The sequence below is a fragment of the Erigeron canadensis genome, chromosome 2 (genome assembly GCF_010389155.1).
Source record: "Erigeron canadensis isolate Cc75 chromosome 2, C_canadensis_v1, whole genome shotgun sequence".
Classification (NCBI taxonomy): domain Eukaryota; kingdom Viridiplantae; phylum Streptophyta; class Magnoliopsida; order Asterales; family Asteraceae; genus Erigeron; species Erigeron canadensis.
The window spans coordinates 31,972,872-31,998,652 of record NC_057762.1 but is presented as its reverse complement, the minus strand read 5'-3'; the positions used below and the strand labels follow the sequence as shown (position 1 = coordinate 31,998,652).

General features: G+C 31.1%; 1 protein-coding gene across 2 annotated transcripts; it reads right to left on the bottom strand.

Moving 5' to 3' along the window:
* Positions 1-6,124: 6,124 nt before the first annotated feature.
* On the bottom strand, positions 6,125-11,405 carry LOC122588699 (cationic amino acid transporter 6, chloroplastic). 2 transcript variants are annotated; one of them, XM_043760868.1, is made up of 5 exons: positions 11,007-11,405; positions 10,571-10,793; positions 10,000-10,348; positions 8,718-8,952; positions 6,125-6,877 (listed from the first exon to the last, which is right to left on the bottom strand). In XM_043760868.1, the coding sequence occupies exons 1-5, from the start codon at positions 11,386-11,388 to the stop codon at positions 6,303-6,305; spliced, it is 1,764 nt and encodes a 587-aa protein (XP_043616803.1). In that variant the 5' UTR covers positions 11,389-11,405; the 3' UTR covers positions 6,125-6,302. The 2 variants fall into 2 exon arrangements, with proteins under 2 accessions (XP_043616803.1, XP_043616804.1); XM_043760869.1 differs by having other exon boundaries at positions 11,250-11,265.
* Between the last annotated feature and the right edge of the window lie 14,376 nt (positions 11,406-25,781).

Below are 25,781 nucleotides of genomic sequence, written 5' to 3'. Positions count from 1 at the left end.
GAAACTTTCTTGCCAAATCCTCTCCAAAAAATTAATCATGATTGTGTATTTTGTATACACTTTATATCTATTTAATTTCCAATAAATATCTATTGCAAAAAACCATGTTTATATAACTTGGAATCATAATCAATACCATAAACATGAAAACCTTTTGTGTCATATAAACTTTTTTTATAAAATTAAAATTATTAATATTTCATCACTTAGTAACTCAAAGAGTTTACCTCAATTAAATGTCGTGCCTTCGGGCAGTTTAGTTGGGAGTTTATCCTCCTACTAGGTATTGAGGGTGAAGGGACTCTCTAGCGCGGACTCGGTTAAGACAACGTAAGCTAGATCCCTTTTGCGAGCAAATGATTCACACCTTTAAAAAAATTAACTCAATGTAAAATTAAGTCACACAATTTTTTTGATAACATAACGAAGAAATATACTAATATGCTAATTTATGTCCTAATTCGTATGATAAATACAAATGAAGCTTACATGAAATCAAAGATATCTTTTTTTGATAGATGAATTTCATTGGAAACTTCGTGTCGTGATTTGACAACGAGAGATCTAGCATACTTTGTTCTTGAAATGACACATGGCGTAATTCTTGATCGACACGTGTCTTTTTATTAATTTATTTTATTAAAAATTAGCTTTTTTAATTGCATATATATTCAATTTCTTTATTAGGCTTAGTATTAAACTCTATTGAATGATCGTTTTCAGTTCTCATTAATAATTTTGTTTTTTTTTTCTTTCTCAATTCATCAACTCCTATTACTTATATTACTTATAATAAGTTATTAACATGAATACTTCAAAATTTTGAGTTTACGATCCGAAATCACAAGGTTATATGTCGTCATCCACTATGCTTATAAGTTTTGATTTTGATGTGTTTATAAAATTTACGGTAAACTTAACACTCTAACTAAACACATATTATATTTATCATTAGTGTTTATTATAATTTAACTTCGATCATTGGTTTACCTTAACCATAATTTATTTCAAACTCATGAATCATGTATGACATATTCGAATTTCTTTATGATACAATGTATATAGCTACCGTATATCATACGGGTGTTAGGACTAGTAATAATATTTAAAAAATAGAGCTAGCTACTACGAGTACAATAAAAAGTTCAGTATAAATGAAATTTAAGATAAATAACGCAATTATTACTATTACTACCTATTTAAAAACGTTTTACGTGGACAGTGTTTTTAAGTTAGAATTACAGAAAGCGTATATATATTAGAAATAGCAAAATTAAGTTTAAGATACCTATAGTTGGAATGGCAAAGCTTCTTACCTTTGGTGATACGAAGCGTGGGTTCAATTCTTGCCTCATAGTTTTTAAATAGTTAACTTTTTAACTATTTAAAATAAAAAAGAGTTAAATAAGTTACCATTATTAGTTTAATAAGTTAACTATTTAAAATAAAAAAGAGTTAAATAAGTTACCATTATTAGTTTAATAATATAAGGAAGTACTTCCATAAGGGCGTATATTTAAAAATATTAATGTTCAAGTATTAGAAGTCAATGTTTTCTCTTAATATATTTTCATGTTTTGGGACGAACTATTAGGGCTTTCCTTCTACTAGGTATTGGGTGAAAGAACTCTCTAGCGTAAACTCGGTTAAGACAACATAGCGAGACCCTCCGTTCTAATATTTGATCCGCACCTTTCACAAAAATAGTTAAATAAGCTTTCTTGAGTTTTTTTTCTTTTTTTTTTATAGTTTTTTTTCGTCATGATTTTACCCAACTTTTATTTCATTGGCTTTGGGATTTGTACAACAAATGTCAACTTTAAATTATGATAAACAATTTTTGGATTGGTTTTCTAACTTCGATTTATATTTTAACAAACCTGCGAGCTTTCCTCTTATAAGGCTAAATCTTTCGGCGGGGGTAATGATGGCGCCTCAACTGGATAAATTCACTTTGAAATTTATGTCGGAGGGTTTTTCCTTTGTTAGTTTGTAAAAGCTTTTTAATATTTGTTATATCAGGCCAACGGTGTTACGGTTTTTTAATTATTAGTATTTTAATTTGCAAAGAATTTTTTTCTAAAATGTTTCTGATAAGAAAATAGTTATATAAATAGTTATTGTTAACTCAATTAAATATTTAGGCTAGTTTAAAAAAATGTAGAAGACTCAATTATATTTTAGTATATTGGTAGATAGTAAAATGAAATTGTTCAAATTTTACCATTTTTTTTTGTCTTTGTTATTAGAAAAATAATATCTTTCACATTTGATATTGAAAAATTTCTTTAATCAAATATCTATACTACTATATAAAAATTATAACCCCTATGTTGAAAGTTTATATAAATGAGACATGTGAATTGACCAAAATATTCTTAATGAGTTAAATCATCATCAACCCCTAATATTAAATTATAGCATTAGTCAATTATATTATAAAATAAATCTATTAACCTCTTTAAATTAAATACTAATAGATGTCGTCACCATCGTTATCGCCAATTCACAGCCACATTATGCGGGTATTATGCTTGTTTTAAATAATCATTACGCATGGAAGAATGAAGGTGGAACTAACACTAATTTTATTTTTTTTTTGTCGCAAAATTCATTTAGCCAAAGATAATACAAAGTTGAGATTTTCAGTTTATCTATCGACAAACCGACACTACGTCTCTATTCCAATAATCCTACTCCTGACTGGTTGGACAATTACAATTGGATTTTCCACTCACTAATTGGATTCTCCGCTTTTTCTATATGATTATTTCTTTCTTTTTTGTCATAATCCAACGATATGTCAGGCAAGTAAAAGGAGATAAGCCTTTTTATTTGAAGAATTAAATATTAACGTTTGCTTAGTAATCAAAGACGCAAGATAATCAGTGAGTCAGTGACCAAATACTATGGTGCATTAAATTAAGTTCTTTTATATTCTACTAGCATTGTATCCATGCGATGCGGCGATGGTCGTGACGGCAACGGTGCGGTGGTGGAGACGAGTATTGGTGGTGGATGCGACGTCGAGTTCCGTAGATAATTCATATAAAAGTAATTGATTTAAACGGTTAATGGAGATATTTTAGAAAAATAAAGGATTGATAGTGTAATTTAATTATTAATGTTAAGAGAATAGTGTATGTGAAAATATTTTAAATGATTGTAGCCTTGTAGGTGAAAATATTACATAGGAGGACATTTTAGACATTTTCTCCATGTAACTTTCAACAAGGGGGGTATTTTCTTTAATATATAGTATAGAAGTATAGATAATTGTTATGGAGTTAATTACTTAAATGGTATTGAACGTTTGCGCGATATTGCTACTTTGATACCTTTTCTATCGATATTAATAGCATCATACCGGCCCAAAGTTTCTAAAACTCCACTCGGACCCAGGGACGGCTCTACAATGGGTGCAGTGTGGGCAACTGCCCCCATTCCAATTTTGGTATAATGTAATTTTTTAAAGATATATTTGTAGTTTTGTTCATAAATAATAATAATAAACAGAAAATACATTATACATACAAATGTCATCATCGTTGCCATAAGCCTCTTCTTTGAAAGTATGTTACTTATGTTGGAAGCATTAGTTTTGACATAAAATCATCTATTGGTAAAGTAAAAATGTCCAGTTATTTTGATTTTTAACGAAGTTGAAGAAAGTGTTTTATTTGTTTGGGTAATTGTATCATACATTGATAAATAGTATAGTTGTATGTGAAAATGTTATTTTATTTTCAAGTTATTATATAATTGTAATCATAATAGTCAAGTCAAAATTTATGTAGAGGCTAAATTGTAATCATTGATTTCGATGTACTTATTTATGTTGTTTAATATAACGTAACTCCTCCGTTATCACATGCTCTAAAATTGCAAAGACCAATGTTCGAGTTTAAGATAAATGTTCTCATAACTGGCACCCAGACGAAATTATTTTAAGGGTCCATTTTTTCTAATTCTCTGGTGAAAGTTAACTTTTGTTTAAAAAAATTTTTCCACTCAAAGATGACTCTAATAAATATAATAAAAGACTTTTAAATTTGCCCCTTCACAAAAAGTTTTTTGCCTCCATCCCTGCTCGGACCATACTAGAACTAAACGTCGTTTGATGGCCGTTAAAATCTCTCCATGGAAAAAAAGCTGAGTTGTTACAGTCCATTGATATGATGCAGATTTCCATGGAAAAAAAGCGTGTTGTTGAAGCTATTGTCTTTTGTGGTTGTTGGTCTATTTGGAAGTTTCGTAATGATAAGGTGTTTAACAAGGGGAAGCAAAGATAGCATCATTGCCTATTCATACATATGGGTATCTAATAGAATTAAAAAGAAACACATGTCGTGGGTGGAGTGGCTTTCTAATCCTCTTTTTTTCGTTTAGCTTGTTTCGTTTCATGATAATATAGTTCGCTTTGTAATTGTATCGTTTGTAATTGTTGTGTGACCTTCTAGTATCTTACTAGAGGTTCATATATTCTTAAGATATATATAATTTTGATGCCGTTAAAAAAAAATCCCTCCACGTGACTTGCACGTGAGGTAGATAAAAATGTATTTTTGCGTTTCTTAATTACTTAAATGTTATCTAACGTTTACACAATATTGTTGGTTTCATACATAATGTTTAGTTAATATTTTTTTAGTTTTTTTGTATTCTTTTAATTTTGAAAGGTGAATTTCACTTTAAGCTTCGTGTTGCAATTCGACAACATGAGATCTAGCATACATTGTCTTTTTTTTTACGACATTAATTAATAATTAAACAAAGTAAATGCTAGTAAAAACTAGTCAGATACAAAGTATGAAACCCAATGGGGTATGATCCTATTTAAATTTTAAAAAATAAAAAGGTGAATTTCGCTTTAAGCTTCGTGTCAGGTATAATCCGATTTAAATTAGACCCGATGGGGAAAAACCCTATTAAGCTTGGACTACTGCTTAAAGCGAAATTCACTGCTTTTAGAAAGAAAGAAAAAAAGAAATTCACCTTTCAAAATTAAAAATATACAAAAAAAAAGTAATAACTAAACATTAGTTAGGTATGAAACCAATAATATCGTGCAAACGTTAGGTATCATTTAAGTAATTAAGAAACGCGGAAATTCATTTTTACCCTTCACGTGCAAGTCACGTGAGGGGGTTTTAACGCCCATCAAATAGTGTTTGATTCCAGTACGGTCCGAGTAGAGTTTTAGAAACGTTGGGTATGATCCGCGTAATATCAAAAGGAAAGGTATTAAACCAGCAATATTGCGTAAACGTTAGGTATCATTTAAGTAATTAACTTTAACTAAAAAAGATATGAAAAATCCTATGTATTTAAATGAATTATAATTTAAAAATAAAATAAAAATGATATATCGAATTGGTATTTAGTGGTAAGCTAAACATACTTTGAGGTGATTTATTATCTAGACCAACCGAAAGAAGTATAGAAATTTTTAGTTAGGTAAGTTAGCTTGGTGCAATTGCTTAATAGCTTAGTGGCATTTTAGTGGTACATGAGATAAGGCTTAGAGACCATACGGTAAAGGGTTCGAATCTCATAAAGGGGTTTTTTCATAATTATTGAATTTTCTTTTGAATAAGTGTATTGGCTTTATTGCCTAGTGAGAATATGATCCGGTGATGCTCTTGTGGTACGATGATACTCTAGTGGTTCGTCAGTTAGTGATCTAAATTTGCCGTTAAAAAAAAAGTTAGCTTTGGTGCAAACCGCAAAGTACAGGGAAAAAACTAAATGATAATGATTATTTGGTGATGTGATTATTATGTATTCAAAAGTTTATTTTTTCTTTTCTAAAATTTGTATTGAGGAATATAGTTTGTGTGAAAGGATAAAATATGTGCTAGCAACTACAAAACTTAAAATAGGGCATGTTGGATAATATGCATATTTGGTGTCACATACTGAATATGTTAAGGCGAACACATGATACATTAGATCATATTGTGCAAAGGTTTAACTTATTTAATCAATATTAATTCTAATCATATTGATGCACAGGTTCAATTTGTTTCATCGAATCACATCTTAAAAACTGGAATTTTAGCCAAAATGATACACACAAAGAGTTGGGCTTCAAAGGGGTGGTCATATTTGACCAAAAACCATATACATAAAGAGGTAAAAATGTTTCCTTCTTGCCATGTCAACCATCTTCAAAAGTTGATGGACTACATTTTAGATACAAAAGGGGACCAAAATCATGCGCTATACAACATGCCCACAAAACTTAATTCTGTTCTTGCTCTGATATCTATCATCAAAATTATAAAAATAAAAGTCAAATGTCAACTTTGGACTTTGCGAGTTAGATCTTCAATGTCAAATGATCCCTTCACCATCTCAACATTCTTTTCACTTAGATAACCTTCTTCTTCACTATCAAAGCTAGCATGAACACTATATAGAACATATACAAGCACTACAATGGCCGAAAAGAACCCAAATCGAACGTAAGAAGGTGCATCAATATTTCCTAACAAGAATATGTTAAGAAAGATTGAGACACATGGTATCCATGGCATAAGAGGGACGCCCCAAAAATCCGGCTTCCTTGCTTGGGGCACAGTGTATATGAAGAGTAGAACTAAAACCACGGCAACTACAAAGCATGTGCCGAGCATGAAGCCTTTGGGTTTCCCTGGTGGTGCTAGCCACCATAGTAAAGTGAACATGATGCAAGTGAACGAAAAGCTTAAGAGGAAGGACAATGTAGGCCATGGGGTCGTGGTCTCAACTGAGACGTAACGTCGGTAAATGACAGCATTGGAGACCATTGTGAAGACAAATAGTGTGCCAATTGAGACAAGGTTCAAAAGAACACCTAGCTCGGTGAAAAGGGCTATTGCCGCCGTGAAAATCCCTATAAAAAAAAAAAGATTTAGATCACATGCGTATAATTTTTTCTTTTAGCACATTAAAAATCAAATCCAAAATCGTACAAGTGTATTGCTAGAAAAAAAAAATAAAAAAATACTAAAAGTCACTTGCGCATAGAAGCATACAGAGATAAGATCTAAAGAATCCAATACGATCTAGCCATTTAGGTCAAATAGATTAAGAACTTATTCAAGAAAGTTGACTGTTCGATCAAGAATAGTAATTCAAGATAAGAGAAGAGTCAAAGTCAAACATATGAAATCATTAAAAAAACAATGGGATCCCATTTTAAGTGGTTGTAAAAGAGGGAATTCACAAGACCCACATGATGGAGATAGGATAGGGTTAAATTTAGGGTCACATTTGCAAAAATCACTTAACTTTAGAACATGATTCTTGAGGAAAAGTCTTCATGAAACTGAAATTTCATAGCATATGTAACTAGTTATGTATGAGGATTCTTGTAATCAATATATACTTGCCTTTTCAAGATGCTTATCCCCATTTGCAGATTACTAATAAAACTATATATAAAAGTGACATCATTGTCAATTGATGATCTACTACTTCGAAAAATGATTTGATACAAGTATAGATATTTAGAATATGTTCGTTATTGTTCAAATGTCATAAGTTCATAAATCTCTTTTGGTAGCATGAACTTAGTGGCATCCATCATACCATTCAGCCTTCATCACAACTAAAAATTTTAAACAAACAAAAAAAACTTAGGATATGTTATGTTGGACTTGTATAGTCCAACCCTGGTTATTTAATTAAGTAAAGCATATTTAGGTACTTGCGGTCAGGTTTTTAATGTGTTTTCAACATTTTTCCATATAACTCACTTGAAATCATCAATTTTTCCAATTTTTATTTAGATTCTTTAACTAGGCAGGGGTGTGCCGACATTGGGTATAGATTTTGGGCAGTGAAATGGCCTTTTGCTTTGTGCATTTTCCGACCACTTTTGATGATTGAGCAAAGTACAAAAATAATACTTCTATGGTACTCTCTACTAATTTAAATATCTTATATCTAGTACTACCATATAACCGATTTTAAAATGTAATATAAAGATGGATCACTTCATATGGGACCAATTTCCCATATGTGCTAACTTTCTAACGATAATTTTTTATAGTCTCGAACTATTCATATTAATATACTCGGTATATAATGAGTATAGGGCTATTATGCACCCAACTTGGGTGAAAAAATCTGTTACATACCAATATTTTAATATTTTGAATAAATGTTTGGACCTTAATGATTGTTATGGTTTAAAAAAAGTTTTAACGTGTCTAACAACCTCATATATATATATATATATAGTGAATGGATCAAGTGAGAACCAACATATATGGTGAGAACTGTGAGAATCATTGAAAAATCATTTCTAAGGACTTTGCCCATAGAATTAAGGGCTACGCCCATACCGTAACAACCGTCACCATCTCTTGGATCGTCGCCCATCAAATCCATACCATTCCCATATGCGTCCGGTGACAACCCCTTTAGAACGGATGTAGGGCAACGCCCGTACCGTATCTATACGTTTTCTTAACACGTAACCTATATGATTTTTACAAAAAAATTTTAATTTTTTTTTTGGAATGGGTTTTTGTTAAAAGAAAATAAAAAACAAAAAAAAGTTTCAAAAAATAAAAAATAAAAAACAACACAAAAAAGAAGAAAGAGGGAGAGAAACTAGTGGTTCTCACGGTTCTTTCCATATTTGTGGTTCTCACATATATATAGGGTTCGTCCTAGTCATTGAATGAAATAAGGTTGAAACAAATGGAATGACCAAAATAGTTTACCTAAAAATACTGAAGCGTTTACTGGTGTTGATGTCTTTGGATGAACCTTGGCCAACCACACAGGAACCACACCGGACCTTCCAATAACACAAATATACCGAGCCTGACCCAACATTGCCACCAGCAATGATGTTAGAATTCCAAAGCTCGCGCCAACTCCTATTACGTTAGATACCCAGTTGAATCCATTTGATTTCTCCATAAACGCACCTGTAAATGGCGACTCCGGATTTATCTACATATAAATAACATAAAGAAAAACTACACATTACACATATATACATTATTGTATAAAAATGTCAAAATTTAAAAGTTACATAACTATACAAGTTGGCTTATAAAAGGTACTCGTAGTATACTAATGAAGACAAAGATACCAGGATGCTAAAATTAGTTGAGACAAGACAATTCTGCTTTTAGCCGTCACTTGTAGGAAAAGGTCCTTTTCAAAAACTGTTGTCTCAAAGACGCTTTATCTACACAAAATTTGTTCAATGTAGAAATTTGTACAACAAGCTCAAGCAACAACATTATGCTTATCCACTTGAGTACCTTTTTTTACGTTTTGTTTGTCAACACACAAGTATTCTCCCACCTCAAAACTTAAATGACATTGAGTGTAAGTGTATACTAAAAATTAATATAATATTACCAAAAAATATTTATGTAAACAAGAACAAAACTTCATATATTGAAAGAGAAATGATATTTTCTTTCGGAAAAGATGTGTCAGGCACATCAAACATTATCTTAAACCAGAATCATCACAAAATGTTATATTTAAGAAAAAACCACACAAACATGTTACTTCATGCTTTTTAGGAAGAAAGATAAAATAAATAAACACCGTAGATATATATTACGAGTACCAAAAAATTTTTTAAAAAAAATTACAAATCTATCACGGTAAAAAAAAAACAAATCTAATGTCATCATAAAAAATATTGTTAACTAATAACCACACCATGTTAATACATACAAAATGATTGTTCCTTAAACAATAATAATGCTTATATGCCGAATTTTTGATTTTCCATCAAAGATTTGTTGACAAAATAGAGATAATCATTGAAAAATATATATATATATTTACTCCGATGATGTGTGCCATGCAAAGGAGATAACAAGCAAAACATCATCCACAGGAAATCTGAGGGCATTACAGTAAATCACTATTCATTCTCAAATGGATAATATCGTTTATATTATCTTCTACAGTTTTTCTTAATAAAATAATAATAATAATAATATGTTGATCCAAAAAAAATAATAGAGTACATACCAGATCATATGGAAGAAGCATGGACATTGAAGCAGCCATCAAACAATACAAAACGGTAACAAGAATAACCGACCCGGATACCCCAATGGGTATATCCGTAACCGGATTCTTAACCTCCTCAGCCAATGTCGAAACGGCGTCGTACCCAATGTAACTCACATACACAAGAGCTGCCCCATTAAACACACCCGGAGCCCCAAATGGAAAAAACCCACCCGGGTGTTTCGGGTCGGATGGCTCAATAAAGTTTTTTATTTCTCCTTTCCAAAAGCCCATCAAGATAATGAATAATATGAACAAAATGTGGGCTGCTGTTAAAGTCATGTTCAATATAGAACTTTCTCTAGTACTGTAACAAAAAAAAAAATCAATATAAATTGTATTAGAACTATGCAAATAAATGAATTTTAATGTTTGTGTTTTGACCAAATTTTACATTAAAAGAAAAAAAGAAAAGAAAAGTTGTGACATTAATTTTTTTAAAGCAAAACCAGAACATTGAAAAACTACATTAAAGATTGTTTAACAATTTGACATTATATATAACGTAAACGTATAATTTATTATTTACCTGTAACATATGATGAGAGTGATAATTATGATTATGAAAACCGCAATGATATCGATTTGGTTGAAACCTTTAGGAAGAGATGTAACAGGTATTCTCCATTTGGATTCTGCGGAAACGCCAATGGCTGTTCCGAGGTATGTTGTGAAACTTCTTGCTACAGCCGCATTTGATAGTACATAGTCCATTACCAAATTAGCCCCTACTAGAAATGCTGTAAATTCACCTATATCATAAATAAACACACATGATGAATGTGACATTTATTTATGTTTCTACTATTACTATTATGAGAAATGATATATATTTATAACTATTTTGCTAAAATAGTAAAAACTTTTATATAATAAATGCATTTTGTAAAAGGTAAGGCACATATATATTATTCAATAATATAGTAAATAATAAATAATGCGCGAATATTATGTTAGTTTGTTACCAAAAGTGACACGGATATAACTAAAGGCACCACCCGCAACTGGCATATGAACGGCGAACTCGGTATAACAAAACGCCGAGAGAAGTGCACATAGGCCAGCAATGGCGTATGATAATATAACAGCGGGGCCGGCTTTATCGTGACTAGCAGTACCACTAGTCACAAAGACACCGGCCCCAACCATGCCACCAATGCCAAAACAAATAAGATCATACCACCTAAGGTTCTTCTTCATATCCGCACCTGAACGGTTGCTGATACGGCTAGTTTCTTCAAAAGTTGTGGAGACGGAACCTGCTCTTTGGATGAACCGGTTAGGGACATCCGAAAGGGCGTTGATATAGGATTTGAAGCTTGAAAACGAGGAGCCATGGGTTTCCATCACCTTTTGGTACTCCTTTTATGTGAGTGTGTGTATGTGATTTAATGTCAACAAACGATTTATATAGGAACAACAAACACCCGGAAAATTTATACTTTTTATTGCGGTCCCTATAATATCTCACTTTTATCAAATGGATGTCAATGTTTTTATATAAAGATAAGCATTGTATACTTTTTTTTTCTTCATCATTTACAAAAGGTGAACCTTTACATGTTGATAAATATATACATCCCACTACCATTCTTGGAATCGACAAATAAAGTAAGAAACCAGTTTTGATTTGACATACATATTCATTCAATATATATATATGACTATATTTCAAGGATCGATCGATATATAATTTAACAATGATTAAATTTCGTTGTTAAACGAATCGAATTAATCTTAGGACCGATTATATATAGATTTGACGAGTAAATTTTGCAAGAAAGGGATCGGATATGGATATTATTATTTCCTCGTAAGGAAATAAGACTTGTTCCGGATCAAAAGAAGTTAGATATTGTCCAAGTCTTGTTAAGGAAGCTTAGACACTTGGGATCCGATGACCGTTGTTTATTAGATTCTTGAAAAGATTGGTGCATATATATGTGGAAGATTTAGAAGTCCAGGGGAAGTCAAAAACCTTTCTAAAAAAGGATCGGATGCAATGAGAGGCAAGTGGTGGATACTTGGAGTACTTTAACATGAAAATCATACGTTACAAATATAAATGCTTCTTCAATCTTTGGCAAGTGGTGGATACTTGGTACCCGCGCAATGCGGCGGCGAGCTGATGATAACGGTGGTGTGATGGTGGTGACAGATAGTGATGGTGGTGGCGGCATCAATTGGTGTAGGTAAAGGTATCTGATTTACAGAGGGTTAGAAGAGATATTTTATAATATAATTGACTAATGGTGTAATTTAATATTAAAGGTTGATGATGATTTAATTCATTAAAGGTATTTTGGTTAATTCGCATGTCCCATTTTTATAAACTTTCAACATAGGTTATAATTTTTATATAATATATATAGAAGTATAGATATAGATTATACAATGAATTTACACCAATCCTTCCAAGAAACGGAGTGATGTTTCCCTCTACACTTGTACCATAAATACCCGAGGGACAAGGTATCGTGCCAAACCTTCTCTAAGCACACTTAGCCGTTGTTGAATCTTGCTTCGTTTCTAGCCTTCCAAATGCACCAACACGCTACAATAACCATACCTTTGTTTGTCTTCTATTCCATTTTGTGCAATCCCAAGTGTTCGTGGATCTCTACCAAGTCTTTGAGAGAAAAGACGTAAAGTAGCCTGCCCTTGCACCAGCTTGTAATTTTCTCCCAGAACCCATTTGCAATCAAACACCCACATAACAGATGGTCAATAGATTCTTCCCTATTGTTGCACATGAGACATCACCAAATGAACAATTCCTTCTCTTTATATAGAGCTTTGAGAGTATGAATTTGATCCATAGTCGCCCTCCACAGGAACAAATTGCATTTTTTAAGGACCCACTTAGACCAAGAAAACACATACCTGTTGTTGTAAGCTTGGTCACTGGTCAAGAATCTTTTCGCCTCTTTAACTGAGAATGTGTTGCCTGATCCACCAATCCACTTCCATTTATCAGTAGTATAGTTAAGTTAATTGAACTTTAGAGAATCTCTATCCACTGTTAATTGTGATTGACATATAATTAAAATTAGCTCCACTACTTTATAAATTAGCTCATTACCCGTCCAAAACATACACAAGAATCACATAGCTTATCTATCAAAGTTTTCTACACTCAAGTGGTTCAAAGGAAGAAACTAGTTTGGAGATCACATCCTTCCCCACATCATGTCAAAGTTCTGCTTCCGCGAACTACAAATTTCAAAATGTCAAAATTAATAGCAAATGAGTTGACTAAGGTCAAAATTAATAGCAATTGAGTTGACTAAACATATTGAAGATACAAAGTGAACTAGTGAAGCTAAAGAAGCATCTCCAGAAAGTATGTAATGCAATTAGTCTCGTAATGAATAGAAAAGTTCCATCATCTCACTACTATTTTGGAGAGTAACTCAAAAACAGAACACACACACTTAATGTTCATGGAAGTGATGCTCCAACCACAGCCATGAATGAAGTTTTCGTGCAATATTCCATCCGTCAACATTCAAAGCATTGATTCTTAAAATCTTTTACTTTTTTGCTTTATCAATAGTTGCACAAATATGATGTCTTCAATGGCCCTTTTAACGGTGATGATATATACTATTTTTTTTCAAACAATATACCATCAAATGTGTTTTAGATACTGTATTAGATTATATGATGCATAATACGCGAGTAAACATATATAATTAATAAAATATTAAATATTTCATAATATCGTATATTGACAAATTGTAAATAAAAAGTGTCGAAAAACAATAATATCATATTTATAATTACATGAGTTTAAGTATATATATATATATATATAAAATTTTAGCATGGTGTAAAAAAAAAAGAGATTTTAGTAATCAATTGTCCATATACCTAATTTTCATATGTAAAAAAAAAAAAAATAGGGACTTCAAATTTAATGCATCATTATAAATGGTGTAAGATTTAAAAGATCGTAAGTTTTTAAAATTTGCAATTATATTTACTTGTTTGTTAATAGTTTTATTTGCATCTAAGAGTTTTCATGAAACAAAAAAATTTAATAATAACTATTAATATATTGAAATTCATATATGGAAGCTAAGTATTAAGGGTGAAGAAAAACCGACCAAAAAAACATGATAATTGAATAATTCGAACCGAAAAAACCAATGATTTTTTGTTTTAATTTTCCAAAAACCAAAAGTTATGATAGATTCAGTTTGGATTCATATGAAAAAAAATGTACCAACACAACCGAAACAAAAATATATATCATTTACTTTATTTAATATTTGCACCATTTTATTAGTTTAACAAACATATATAAAAGATGTTTGAAAAATGATGATGCTGTCATTTTTATAATTTTTTATCTTTTATTTAAATATCCAAAGATATTAACGATATAAAATTAAATAATTATAAAAGTTATAACTGTAAACAATATTTATTACGTTATATGATAAAAAGATATAAAAAGTCATAGTTTGATATATTTACAATAAGAAAATCAAGAAAGTGATTTTTAAAAAATAATATAAAATATAAAAAGTGCTTTTCATAGTTATAGCATTAGATTAATTACTTTCTATAATTACAAATTGAAAAAAAATCATTTATATAATCATTGATCATATTTGAATTTATTAAATTAAAATCAAATTTAAAAAAGTTATAAAAGCTATGAAATCATCCTTTTAATCTAAATACTCTAATTAAAAGTTGAGTTTTATCCAATGGTTCAAACTTATACATTTTGCAATTAAGGTTTTCTTTTTAATAACACATTTGATCAGCTAAAAAAAGTTGATGTACGGATTAGGGGTGATCATGGGCTCAACCAGGCCCGACCCAGCCTCAACCCGGCCCGACCCGTGATCCGAAAAATACAAAATATGTGGACCGAGGACCGGCCCATGTTTCATTGGGTCGGTCCGGTTCGGGTTAGCATGCGGGCTCAGGTTTTTGCAGGCCAACCCGTAACTCGGATAACAACAAATATCTCATGGTTTTTTAAGTGTTGTTATGGTTTTCGTAATAATGGTTTGACTACAATACAATATCTCATTATGATTCTCGTTTCGGTTGTGCTTTAACTATTAACAACAACATTAAAAAATTATGTGAGAATTCCTAATTACATTATTAACATGATTTTAGATTAAAAAAAAACTTTGTTAAATGGAATTGAAAACCAAATCAAATACTGAATTACATATATAAATATATAAAAATACTAGGAAAATATTATTATAATATATAATATATATTTACGTGAGTTTACATGAGTCATATAACAATGTAATGTCAATGTTGGCCGGGTTGGCGGGTTCTCGGGTTTTTTCCCGGGTTAGCTCGGCCCGGCCCGTAACCAGAGATTTCATAAAATATAGGCCCGTGGACCGGACCATATACTTAACGGGTTGGGTCGGGCTCGGTTTTCTTCGGGCCGGTTAAACGGGTTTGACGGGTTGGCACGTATTTTGATCACCCCTAGTACGGATGATAACAAATTGTCCCATGGCATGGTTCGCAACTATATACCCAGGTAGGGATGTGCATGGTTTGGTCTAAACCGGCTAAACCGTTTAAACCAAAGTAATTGGAGGGATTGGTCGGTTTAAAATCAAAAACTTAAACCGTCGGTTTGCCTTTTTAATAAACCGCTCTTATGTTTTGGTCCGTGGTTTTAGAATTTTATCAAACCGGTTTAACCAAACCGGACCATTTATATATATATATATATATACATGCATATATTAATATTCAATGTTATAAATTATAAATAACAAACTATTAACTGGTAAAAATTTGAACATATTCAAATTCTAGATTTAAAATTTTCAAAGAAACGATCCCTAAATCACCAAGCTAATTAATATTAGTATGATTTATATTTTCCAGAATACTTTGTGTTTCATTTTAACTATGAATGAAACTTTTGCCATTTGGTATTATTAAAAGATTTTAGATATAAACGTCTAAAGTATGATAACCGTTTAACCGGACCAAACCAAACCGGTTAATTGGTTTTGGTTGGTTTGGTTTGGCAAAACAATTTGGACGGATTGGTTTGAGAAAATGTTAAACCGTTTACATTGGTTTGGTTGAGATTTTTAGCAAAAACCGGCCAAACCGGACCACGCACATCCATATAGCCAGGTTGTTTTATGTTGATTTTCGAATCAGTCAAGTAGAAGCCTACAAAAAGGATTTACACCGGCAATAGTGTTGCCGTTGGAGATGATCTTGGTCGTTCTTGTTTGCAATTCCTCGGGACGGATTAAACCAAGCCATGGTGCCGGAGTAAATCATAAATGCTCCCTTAACAAAACATTATTGCCTTTCTCACGTGGTTTTATCCGAATGGTCACCGAATAAAGCAATCAAAAACTTGTGATGTCTTATGAATACACGTTGTAAAGAAGATTACACTAATTGACAAACGTTGTTGGTTATTTACTTCTTTTATATTGAAAACTAGATTAATATCCGGCGATTACGCGAGATAAACATATTAAGTTTTTATAATCACATAATTATTAATTAAAAATTAAACATGTTTAAATATGATGAGATTATTATGGTTAGTAAATATGCTTGTTATATTTTTATATAATAATAGTCTAAAAATAATAATAAATACTATTTATTGAATAATGACAATATTATTATTTGGAAATGGTTTTATTATATATGATTTGTGAGATTTGTTTGTTATATATTTGTATGACAATAATGTAGAATTTAATATAATTAAAACATATTTATTTAATATAATAATAAAATGATAATAACAAAACGATGGAAAAATGTATTATCTCCTAATTTGTGCGTGTGTATATATATATACAAACTTTTGTTGGTAAGATCTTTGGCTTTGAAAGAACCGACCTACGTTCGAATCCACTTTTCAAATTTACAGCGTAGATTATTGAAAGTTTTTTGAGATTTTGTGTTCCATATCAAATTTTTGTATAATTTAAAGATAGCGATAGAGTAGTATGTCGTTTAAAAAAAATACTATTACAAAGTAATAAAAGTTAAATTCACCTCACATAAATTAAGTACATAAGTTTTTTTTGAAATATTTGTCTCTTTTGAAAGTCATGTTAATCTAATATATATTATATAAAAATAACCTAAGTGAAAAAATACCGTAATAAAAAAATGTAATAAATGATTGGGATTTGGAGAATTTTGTCTAATTTAGTTTTTCAATACATGGATTTATATACAAATTTGATTTATTAGTCTTTTATAATTATACAAAATGTGTAGGATAACTCGTGCATTATTTTTGTCATTGAAACTTGAAAGATTTACATATTATCATATATTTATGATACATTATAATAATTAAGAAGGGTATATTTGTAATTTATAATTTATATTTTTTTGCTTTCCACCACTAATTTACATTTTTCAACATTAATATTTATTTAAAACGTATATATATTTTTTATTTATGGTATATTATATAGGGGTGAGTTATTTTGATAACTATTAACAAAAAAAGAACGCGAGAACCAATCTCAGCCTCCATTCATCGAGATCAAGAAGGTTATGATTGTCATTATGAAAAAGTCAACATCTCTCTCTTTCTCTCTCTTCTTATTAAATTAATAAAAATATCGAATTCATTAAAAAACTTTTATCTCACAAACCGTACATCGTTAGACGAAAAAAAAGCATGGGTAGTCTTGAAATTTCGTCCTCTTTCATTCGAGATGCAATTCGATATACTTTTGAATACTTTTTAAATTTCGTTTTTTTCCCCATCCCGTTCATCATACACATGTGTAGGGATAAATAAAAACCACTAAAAGGTTCAACCTACACATGTGTAGATTCATCCTACACATACATATGTGTATGTTGAACAAAAATTATGATTCGGAACGGGTTTCGCCCTTAAGGATATTCATAAACCAAAGCTAGTGGGGGTGATAGGTCATTGAGAGTGATAAGTCATAGGGTGATAGGTCATAGAGGGTGACCGGTGATGGGTGATCTACCTAACGGGCTCCGCCCTTAGCCGCTATGGCTCCGCCATGGACTGACGGGCTCTGCCCTTGGCTACCATGGCTCGGTCATGGATTGACGGGCTTCGCCCTTAACCTTCATTGTTGTGTACATATGTTCATTCATCTTACACATGTGTAGGACAAGTGGAAAACACTAAAAGGTTCATCCTACACATGTGTAAACATCAAAGGATAATAATTTACACATGTGTAAGATGAACGTGATGAAAAAAAAAACAAAACTTAAAAAGTCGTCCAAAGTATGTCGAATTGCATCTCTAATGAAAGAGGACGAAATTCTAAGACTACCCATGCTCTTCTTTTCGTTTAACGATTTACGGTTTGTGAGATAAAAGTTTTTTAGTGAATTAGATAAAATTATATTAATTTAATAAAGTAAGAGAGAAAAAAAATAAAGAGAGTGACACAAATACCCCTATAGTGTTGTAATGAGTTTTTGTTTTTAATCTAGTTCATCCATTTTTTCATCCAATGGTGGAGATGTGTTCTTGAGTTCTTTTTTTTAGGGTTCTCAAATAATCCCTTCTCATATTATATAATTAAGAAGGGTATGTTTGAAAATTATAATTTACACTTTTTTTCTTTCCACCACTAATTTACAGTTTGAAACTTTTTGTTATTAATATTTATTTAAAAGGTATATACATTGTCTAATCATTAAAAATACAAGTATTAATATTGTCATTTGATAAAGATGAAATAATTAAATTTAATCTAGTGGTTATACATATAAATCTACTAAAATGTTAATATAAGTATTAATATTGTCTAATATTTATTTTCCCGCGTAATACGCGAGGAATACATATAAATCTACAAAAATGTTAATATGTGACAAATCAATATTTTGACAAACATAAATAAGAGATGTTATAATGACAAGGTATCAATCTTAAATAACTTCGGTTGAAACGGTTGAATTTGTTACTAAATATTCTGGCAAGACACCGAATTAAGAGAAAATTACGTCAAATAACTTAGGTGAATTTGCTACATAGTCTAAGAAAAAAATTGTTACAATGTGTGCTAATCCAAATAAACAAAACAAATATAATATAAAATAGGCCATCGTTTGTTACATTGTTTTCCTAAAACTATAAATTGTCGCGATCACCACTATGTAAATATATATTTTTTTAATCTTTATATATAATAAAATACAATTTTCTAATTAATTATTTAGCAAATAAAATATTTGTATGGAATGTTATAATATTATATATAAAAGCAGTCAGATTTTTTGGTTTCTAATTTAATATTTATTTAGATTTAGTTTTATCAACTGAAAAAACATATGTTTAAAACCATCTATTCGGTGCATTACACCGATACATCCGACTTGATTTATAAACACGATTTACAGTAGATTTTTTTTTGGAGTGATATGAAAAAGATAAAACCTTATAAAACCAAATTGAAAAATTAGTCCAATGATTAAAATTGTATATGATTAAAATTGTATATAATGTTTATGACCATAACATAATGTTATTATATGAAATAATAACTTTTTCACCTTTTAAAACTATTATTGAACATGAAACCTTGGATTACATTCTTTTACAATGTTAAAGCCAATGGGGTGTGGTGGCCCATTGGTAAGATTATTAACCATTGGAGAATTCATCTGGGTCCAAATCTCGCTTCTCACATTTGTGAGAGTGGATTAATAGTGTAATTTATGAGTAAGAGTAGAATAAAATGTCGTTTAAAAAAATATTAGAATCGAAGTCTTCAATTTCTATAATATATGAGAAAAGTGAATATGTAACTATCATACAAGCAATTTAGATATATATCTCTTTACATATAAATTTTTTAATATTTGTTGTATAATGAATAATTTATTAGCTCCTTATGTTTTTTATGATTAAAAAATTAACATCTGAGGGGTTCTATACCGCTTAGATCATAACAACCACATATTTCCATTCCCCTATATTGATAGATAGATTATATACTTATTATAATTAAAAACTAAATTGATATTTCAAAAGTGTAAACAAAACTAAAATTAACAAAAAATGAATTACTATATCGTTAATTAAAAACCAATAAATAGTATAATTTTGACAATGTTGAATGTTGTAATACCATGACAACCTTAATTTAATTATAGTAGATAAAGTTAAACAACCGAAGGAGTTCAGTAATAATTTAATCACAGTATGTATGATTATTATTATTATTATATTATTTATATTTAATTTATTGTATATTATAATAATTCAGAGGGTATATTTTAATAAATTATATAAAGTATAAGTATGAATACTGTCATTAATAAAAAATTAAAAAATTAAATCTGATCTAATAGTTTTAAATCAAAGATGAAATTCATATAGGGTTTTTTATTTTTTAAAAAATGAATTTATCACCTTATTTTATATATATATATATATATATTTTGGTAGATGATATTAGAAAGTTACCTATAGATTTTATTGCTAAAATCAAGTTTTTTTTTACGGGTAAATTTTTTTAATACCTACATTATTTTTGAAAATCTTAAGTAGACATGTGTCAATGATTAATCTATGAACTTACATTCCAAAATTTTTTACCTTAACTTGCTATGAATATAATGAATGAATTTATAGCTAACCAATGTCAAGTCATCTCTAATGGTGTTGCTTTTTTATCATAATGAGTTATATGCTCGCACACTGTGACGATGATAATGATAATGACGTGGGGTGGTGGTGATGGCGGCGGTGACGGGTGGTGGGGCGGCAATGGTGATTAATGTAAAAGTAATTGATGTAAAAGGAGATAGTGTAGTTATTATCATGATTGAGGGATTTATGTTGAAAATTATTTCATTAAGGGTATATTAGGTAGAGATGTTTAAATCAATGAACAAAGCAGGGTATTTTAGGCGCTTCAATTCCTTAATTAAGAATTGAAAAAAAGGATTCCTCTATTATATAATACTAGCCAAATGCTCGCGCGGTGCGGCGGTGAGATGATGGGGTGATAGGTCATAAAGTGTGATTGGTTATAGGAGGTGATTGATCATAAGGGTGATCGGTGATGGGAGTGATCTACCTAACAGGCTCCGCCCTCAGCCGTATGGGCTCCACCCTCGGTTTTAAAAATTCGTCGAAAATATATCGAATGACATCTCTATTAAAGAGTATGAAATTTTAAGAGCATCCATATAATTTTTACAATTTTTATAATTTATCGATATACGATTTTTGAGATAAAAGATTTTGAATGAAGTAGAAAAATAAAATGATCTATAGAGAAGAGAGAAGAAATAAAACAGGTTGAGATTTAAGAGTATTTGTAACACCCCAATATTATAAGGTAATAAATAATTAACCTTTTTTATAGTTTTGACATTAAATTAATTTCCTAATATTTTGTTTTGAGATAAGGGGTTAATTTAGTTGAAACTTTAGTGTCTAGCGGGTATAATACCCACTAAAATTAAATAAAATCGTGGCAAGTGTGTAAGATGTCCAACCATTTTGTGTTGATGATTCATAACTTCACTATCTTCTCCCGCTCCAAATCCTTCCTTTCTCAAATCCTCTCAAATTTTCCATTTCCTTCTAATCCATCAAAGGATTACATGCAATTCACCCTCCTATAACAAATTAATCAATCCAGTCAAATAATAAGCAAAGTGAGTGCTAGTGGTGGATAGTGAGGGGCCGAAATTATCAAGAAAAAAAGGAAGAAAATCTGGAAATTTCAATTGTGTTGTTATCCTTTGAGGTAAGGTTTCTCCAAATTATTTAATTACAAATTTTAAGGTTCTTGATTTTAAAATTAGGGTTCTTGGGTAGTAAAATTGGGGAATTTGGATATTTTGGGATTTTGATGAAGAACCCTAATGGAGTTATTAGAAAAAGTATCGGGTCAATGCATTTGAGTTTTATAATGAAACCCCATAGTAATAAACCTTATGTTTTTTGGTGTTTGGCTAGAATTATATTATGAACTTGAATATGGATTTTTGTGGGAATGCTTAATGAAGCCAAACACCATAATGATAGAGTTTATGATGAATTCAAGTAGATGCTTGTGAAAGAGTTGAATTTATGGAACTCATAGATATATAATTGTTGTATTATGTATAGGCGGTGAAGATGATATGTATTTTCTAGTCTTAAATTTATAAACACGAAATACCTAGCTACTGACTACTACACACTTGCGGGCAGTGAACCCGTTCGTATGCAATATAGTTGACTTGGTAAACCGAGATCGAACACAAGGACTTATTAAGCAAATGTTACAATAAAGTGATTCAGATTAAAAGGGGGGTTTTGTGACCGAATTGCCACGTTGCAAAAGTTAGTAAGAAAAGTCAGTAATCTCGTAGGATTAATCGCAAAAGAATATTTGATGGTTGAATCTTAACACCGTTTTAAAAGGAACACCTACTTGGATCAGCTCACATGCCAATCATCGGGTCTAAAAATTACTTGCATTTGTTGAACGACTCAAAATGTAGACAACATGAACTCCCGTTATACTTGAAACTTTAACTGCTCAAAACATAATTATTGCTCCCGCACTTAATTTATACTCTAAACAGTTAAGCATTAAATACCTGAGTTGATTTTATGATTTAATCTTTTGAAAGCTTTCTCCTGAACTGCTTATTCGCCTAATCAGATCCCTCTATCATAAGCGTTTACACATTCTGATCACGTATGTGATTACATACATGTTATTAAGGCTTAGAGGCATAGCAAGAGCCCCTTTGACCCATCTTATTTACATATACATTATATTGTTACAAATGAGTGGGTGACAGTTGTTATCGGATAAATACCTACTTACATTTTTAGCCTATAAATATTACCTCATAAGTGAATCACATGGACTTCCACATACATACATACATGTGATTTTATATATATTGCCATGTTTTCTCTCATGGATAATACAACAAGTGAATTACATTTCACCACAAAAAATTTCTCTTTCTCTAATGCATGAGACAATAGGAGGTGAACCACAAATAAATGAATCATATTCATTTTATGATATACATTCATATATCATCAAATCTCTCATACTCTCTTATATATAACATCCCTCTCATATTATTACATCAATCTCATGCATAGTAAATGATTTTCATCCATATCGAGCATACAAAACAAGTGAGCCAATCTCACTTGCTACTTAATTATCCTTCTAGAGCTCATGAGAAACGTCTATCTCACTCTAGGACAACCATTGCCACCTTAGGCTCGCTAAGAGCTTGTTAGGTTCGCACTGTCAATTCAGGAGATGCGATGGTTGTCACGGTCAAACCCGTATTGTCACTGAGCCTGTCATTTAATTGTTTTTAATCTTTATCGTTGATTTCTCCCGAACTCCAACGATTTTAGGTTAATTATAGACCGATTAACCATTTCATAAATCAATTGACAATGACATAGGTTTCTCTCGAATTTCTAATTACAATTATCAATCAATTAATATAAAAGTTGAAAACAATATTTAAATCCAAATAAATGTGGATCTCCGATTAAACATATAAACCTTGTCCAACATTCACAAGCAATATTAATTCGACCCTATGACATGCTTACTACCCAAGCGGGTGCTAATGATTTAGCAACTCATATTAAAAACACAAGAACAAACAAATAGAGAAGAAATCATATTATACCAAATGATTGAAGATAATCCGGTAGCAATGATGATTACAATCCAAAGCTGAAAAGATGTGAAACCCTAACCACTTGTTTGCTCCAAAGTTTTTAAAGCTATGAGAAAACTATAAAAATTATGCCAAAAATTCGTCACAAGTGCAGAACCCTAACTGAACCTTTATACAAAATACGCGTGTAACGGCCGTTAGTGGGCTAACTGCCGTTACACTTGTACTAGATCACTAACGGCCGTTAGTGTAGTAACGCCCGTTACAAAAAAAAGGAGACTAACTGCCAGTTACAGACCAAAACCAAAAATCACTATGTAACGCCCGTTACAACACTAACGGCCGTTACAACTTCCAGATTTCGTTTTCTTCGTCTTTCGCTTGATTTCAACCGAATGCTTCTCCCATTTCTTCCATAACTCATCAAAATCGACCAATTCATTCGTCTAATCAATTTCCAACCTGAAAACACTTAACACACCTTCAAAGCATCGAAAGTTGGATAAAAATATTAAAAAATAACGAATAACTGGTTCTAAAATCACGTGGGAAATGGTATAAAATATGACACATCAAATCCCCCCACACTTGAGCTTTGCTTGTCCTCAAGGAAATCCAAATTGAAAAATAATAAAACTCCTTGGCACATCATGGAACCACATTTCAGTAATCAAAAAGAAACTCAACCACAATCAAGAATGAGAGTAAATGGTTAGGCAGTTTTAATCTTAAATGAAAACCAGAATGTTTGACAATATTTGACCGATACACAAGCCTTAATAACACGACTAAGCACAAATGAAACGAATAAGTGACAAATCGCCTATCCTACTCCAACTAACTTACTCCTGGGGTTGAATATTTGAATAATCACTCAATGTGCATAATCTTTTAACCATAGGCTTGTACAAGGATCGTTCCTAAGTCGCCAAGGCGCATGCGCCCTATAACGTCTATCAGAAGAGGACTTTAAGGGAGGTAACATTTTAAGGCTAAACAGGGCATTTAAACAAGGCAAAGGAATTTGGGAAAACAATTTGTGTTAACAAAGAACTAACACAACACTTAACAAATTTTCACATATAGTCTAGTCCAAACAAACCCATGTCATTAGTTGCCGACGGTCCACATCCCACAAAGTTCTCCATCAAACAACTTATCAACCAAATCTAACCATTGTTGACTTCAAACAACTTGCCAACTTCAAACATTCTAACCATATACGTATTAAACTTCAGCACACTTTGTTGGTTATAATGACGACCAACTTACATAAAATGATTTGACAAAAAGGAGAAATACCAACTGACAGCCCAAGCTCAATTTTTTCAAATTTTTTTTTTTTTTGTGTGAGCTACTTTTACTCTGACTAATTGGTATTCTCTTACATAATTTAAGAAATAGTGACAAATCATCACAAAAGATGCTAAGATGAACAATTTAGACTTTATCCAAGAACCATGACGAAATCAAACTACCCCCAAATGATGAGAATATCCCGATCCGACATAATAAGGCAAAACCCAAACCATCCAATCTAGCAAAGGCAACCAATGACCCACCAGGATTTCGACTATCGGTATGGCGAGGAAAGGTTTATATTTTAGGTAGATTTAGCAAAGAACAGGCTAGTGACAACATGTTTTATATTTTTTTTCTTGCACTAAAAGTGAGTGCAACATACGGGTTTCCAACAGGTGGTTCACTAACCAGTGTAGTTAGCTACTAAGCACATCACAAAACATGCACATAACAGATTTTTACGAAACAAAAGGTAAATGAACAAAGAATAAAGGTATTAATCTAGATTTGCCTCTTCATCATATAGCAAAATAACGGAACGATCAATAATGACAAGTTCTAGAATCAACGCAGTCACCAGCACACTCATAGCAAATGCAATATTCCAGAAATGGAAAACCAACCTCAAACTTGCACATCATAGTTCAGAGCTCTAAAAGAGAGCCTTACTTCCGAATAAATCCAAAAGCCTATGAGAGGGACAAATTTACAAGGCTAATAGTTCCAAAACCGTAAAACCTATCATATCTAGCAATGAATCAATAATATCTCACAAT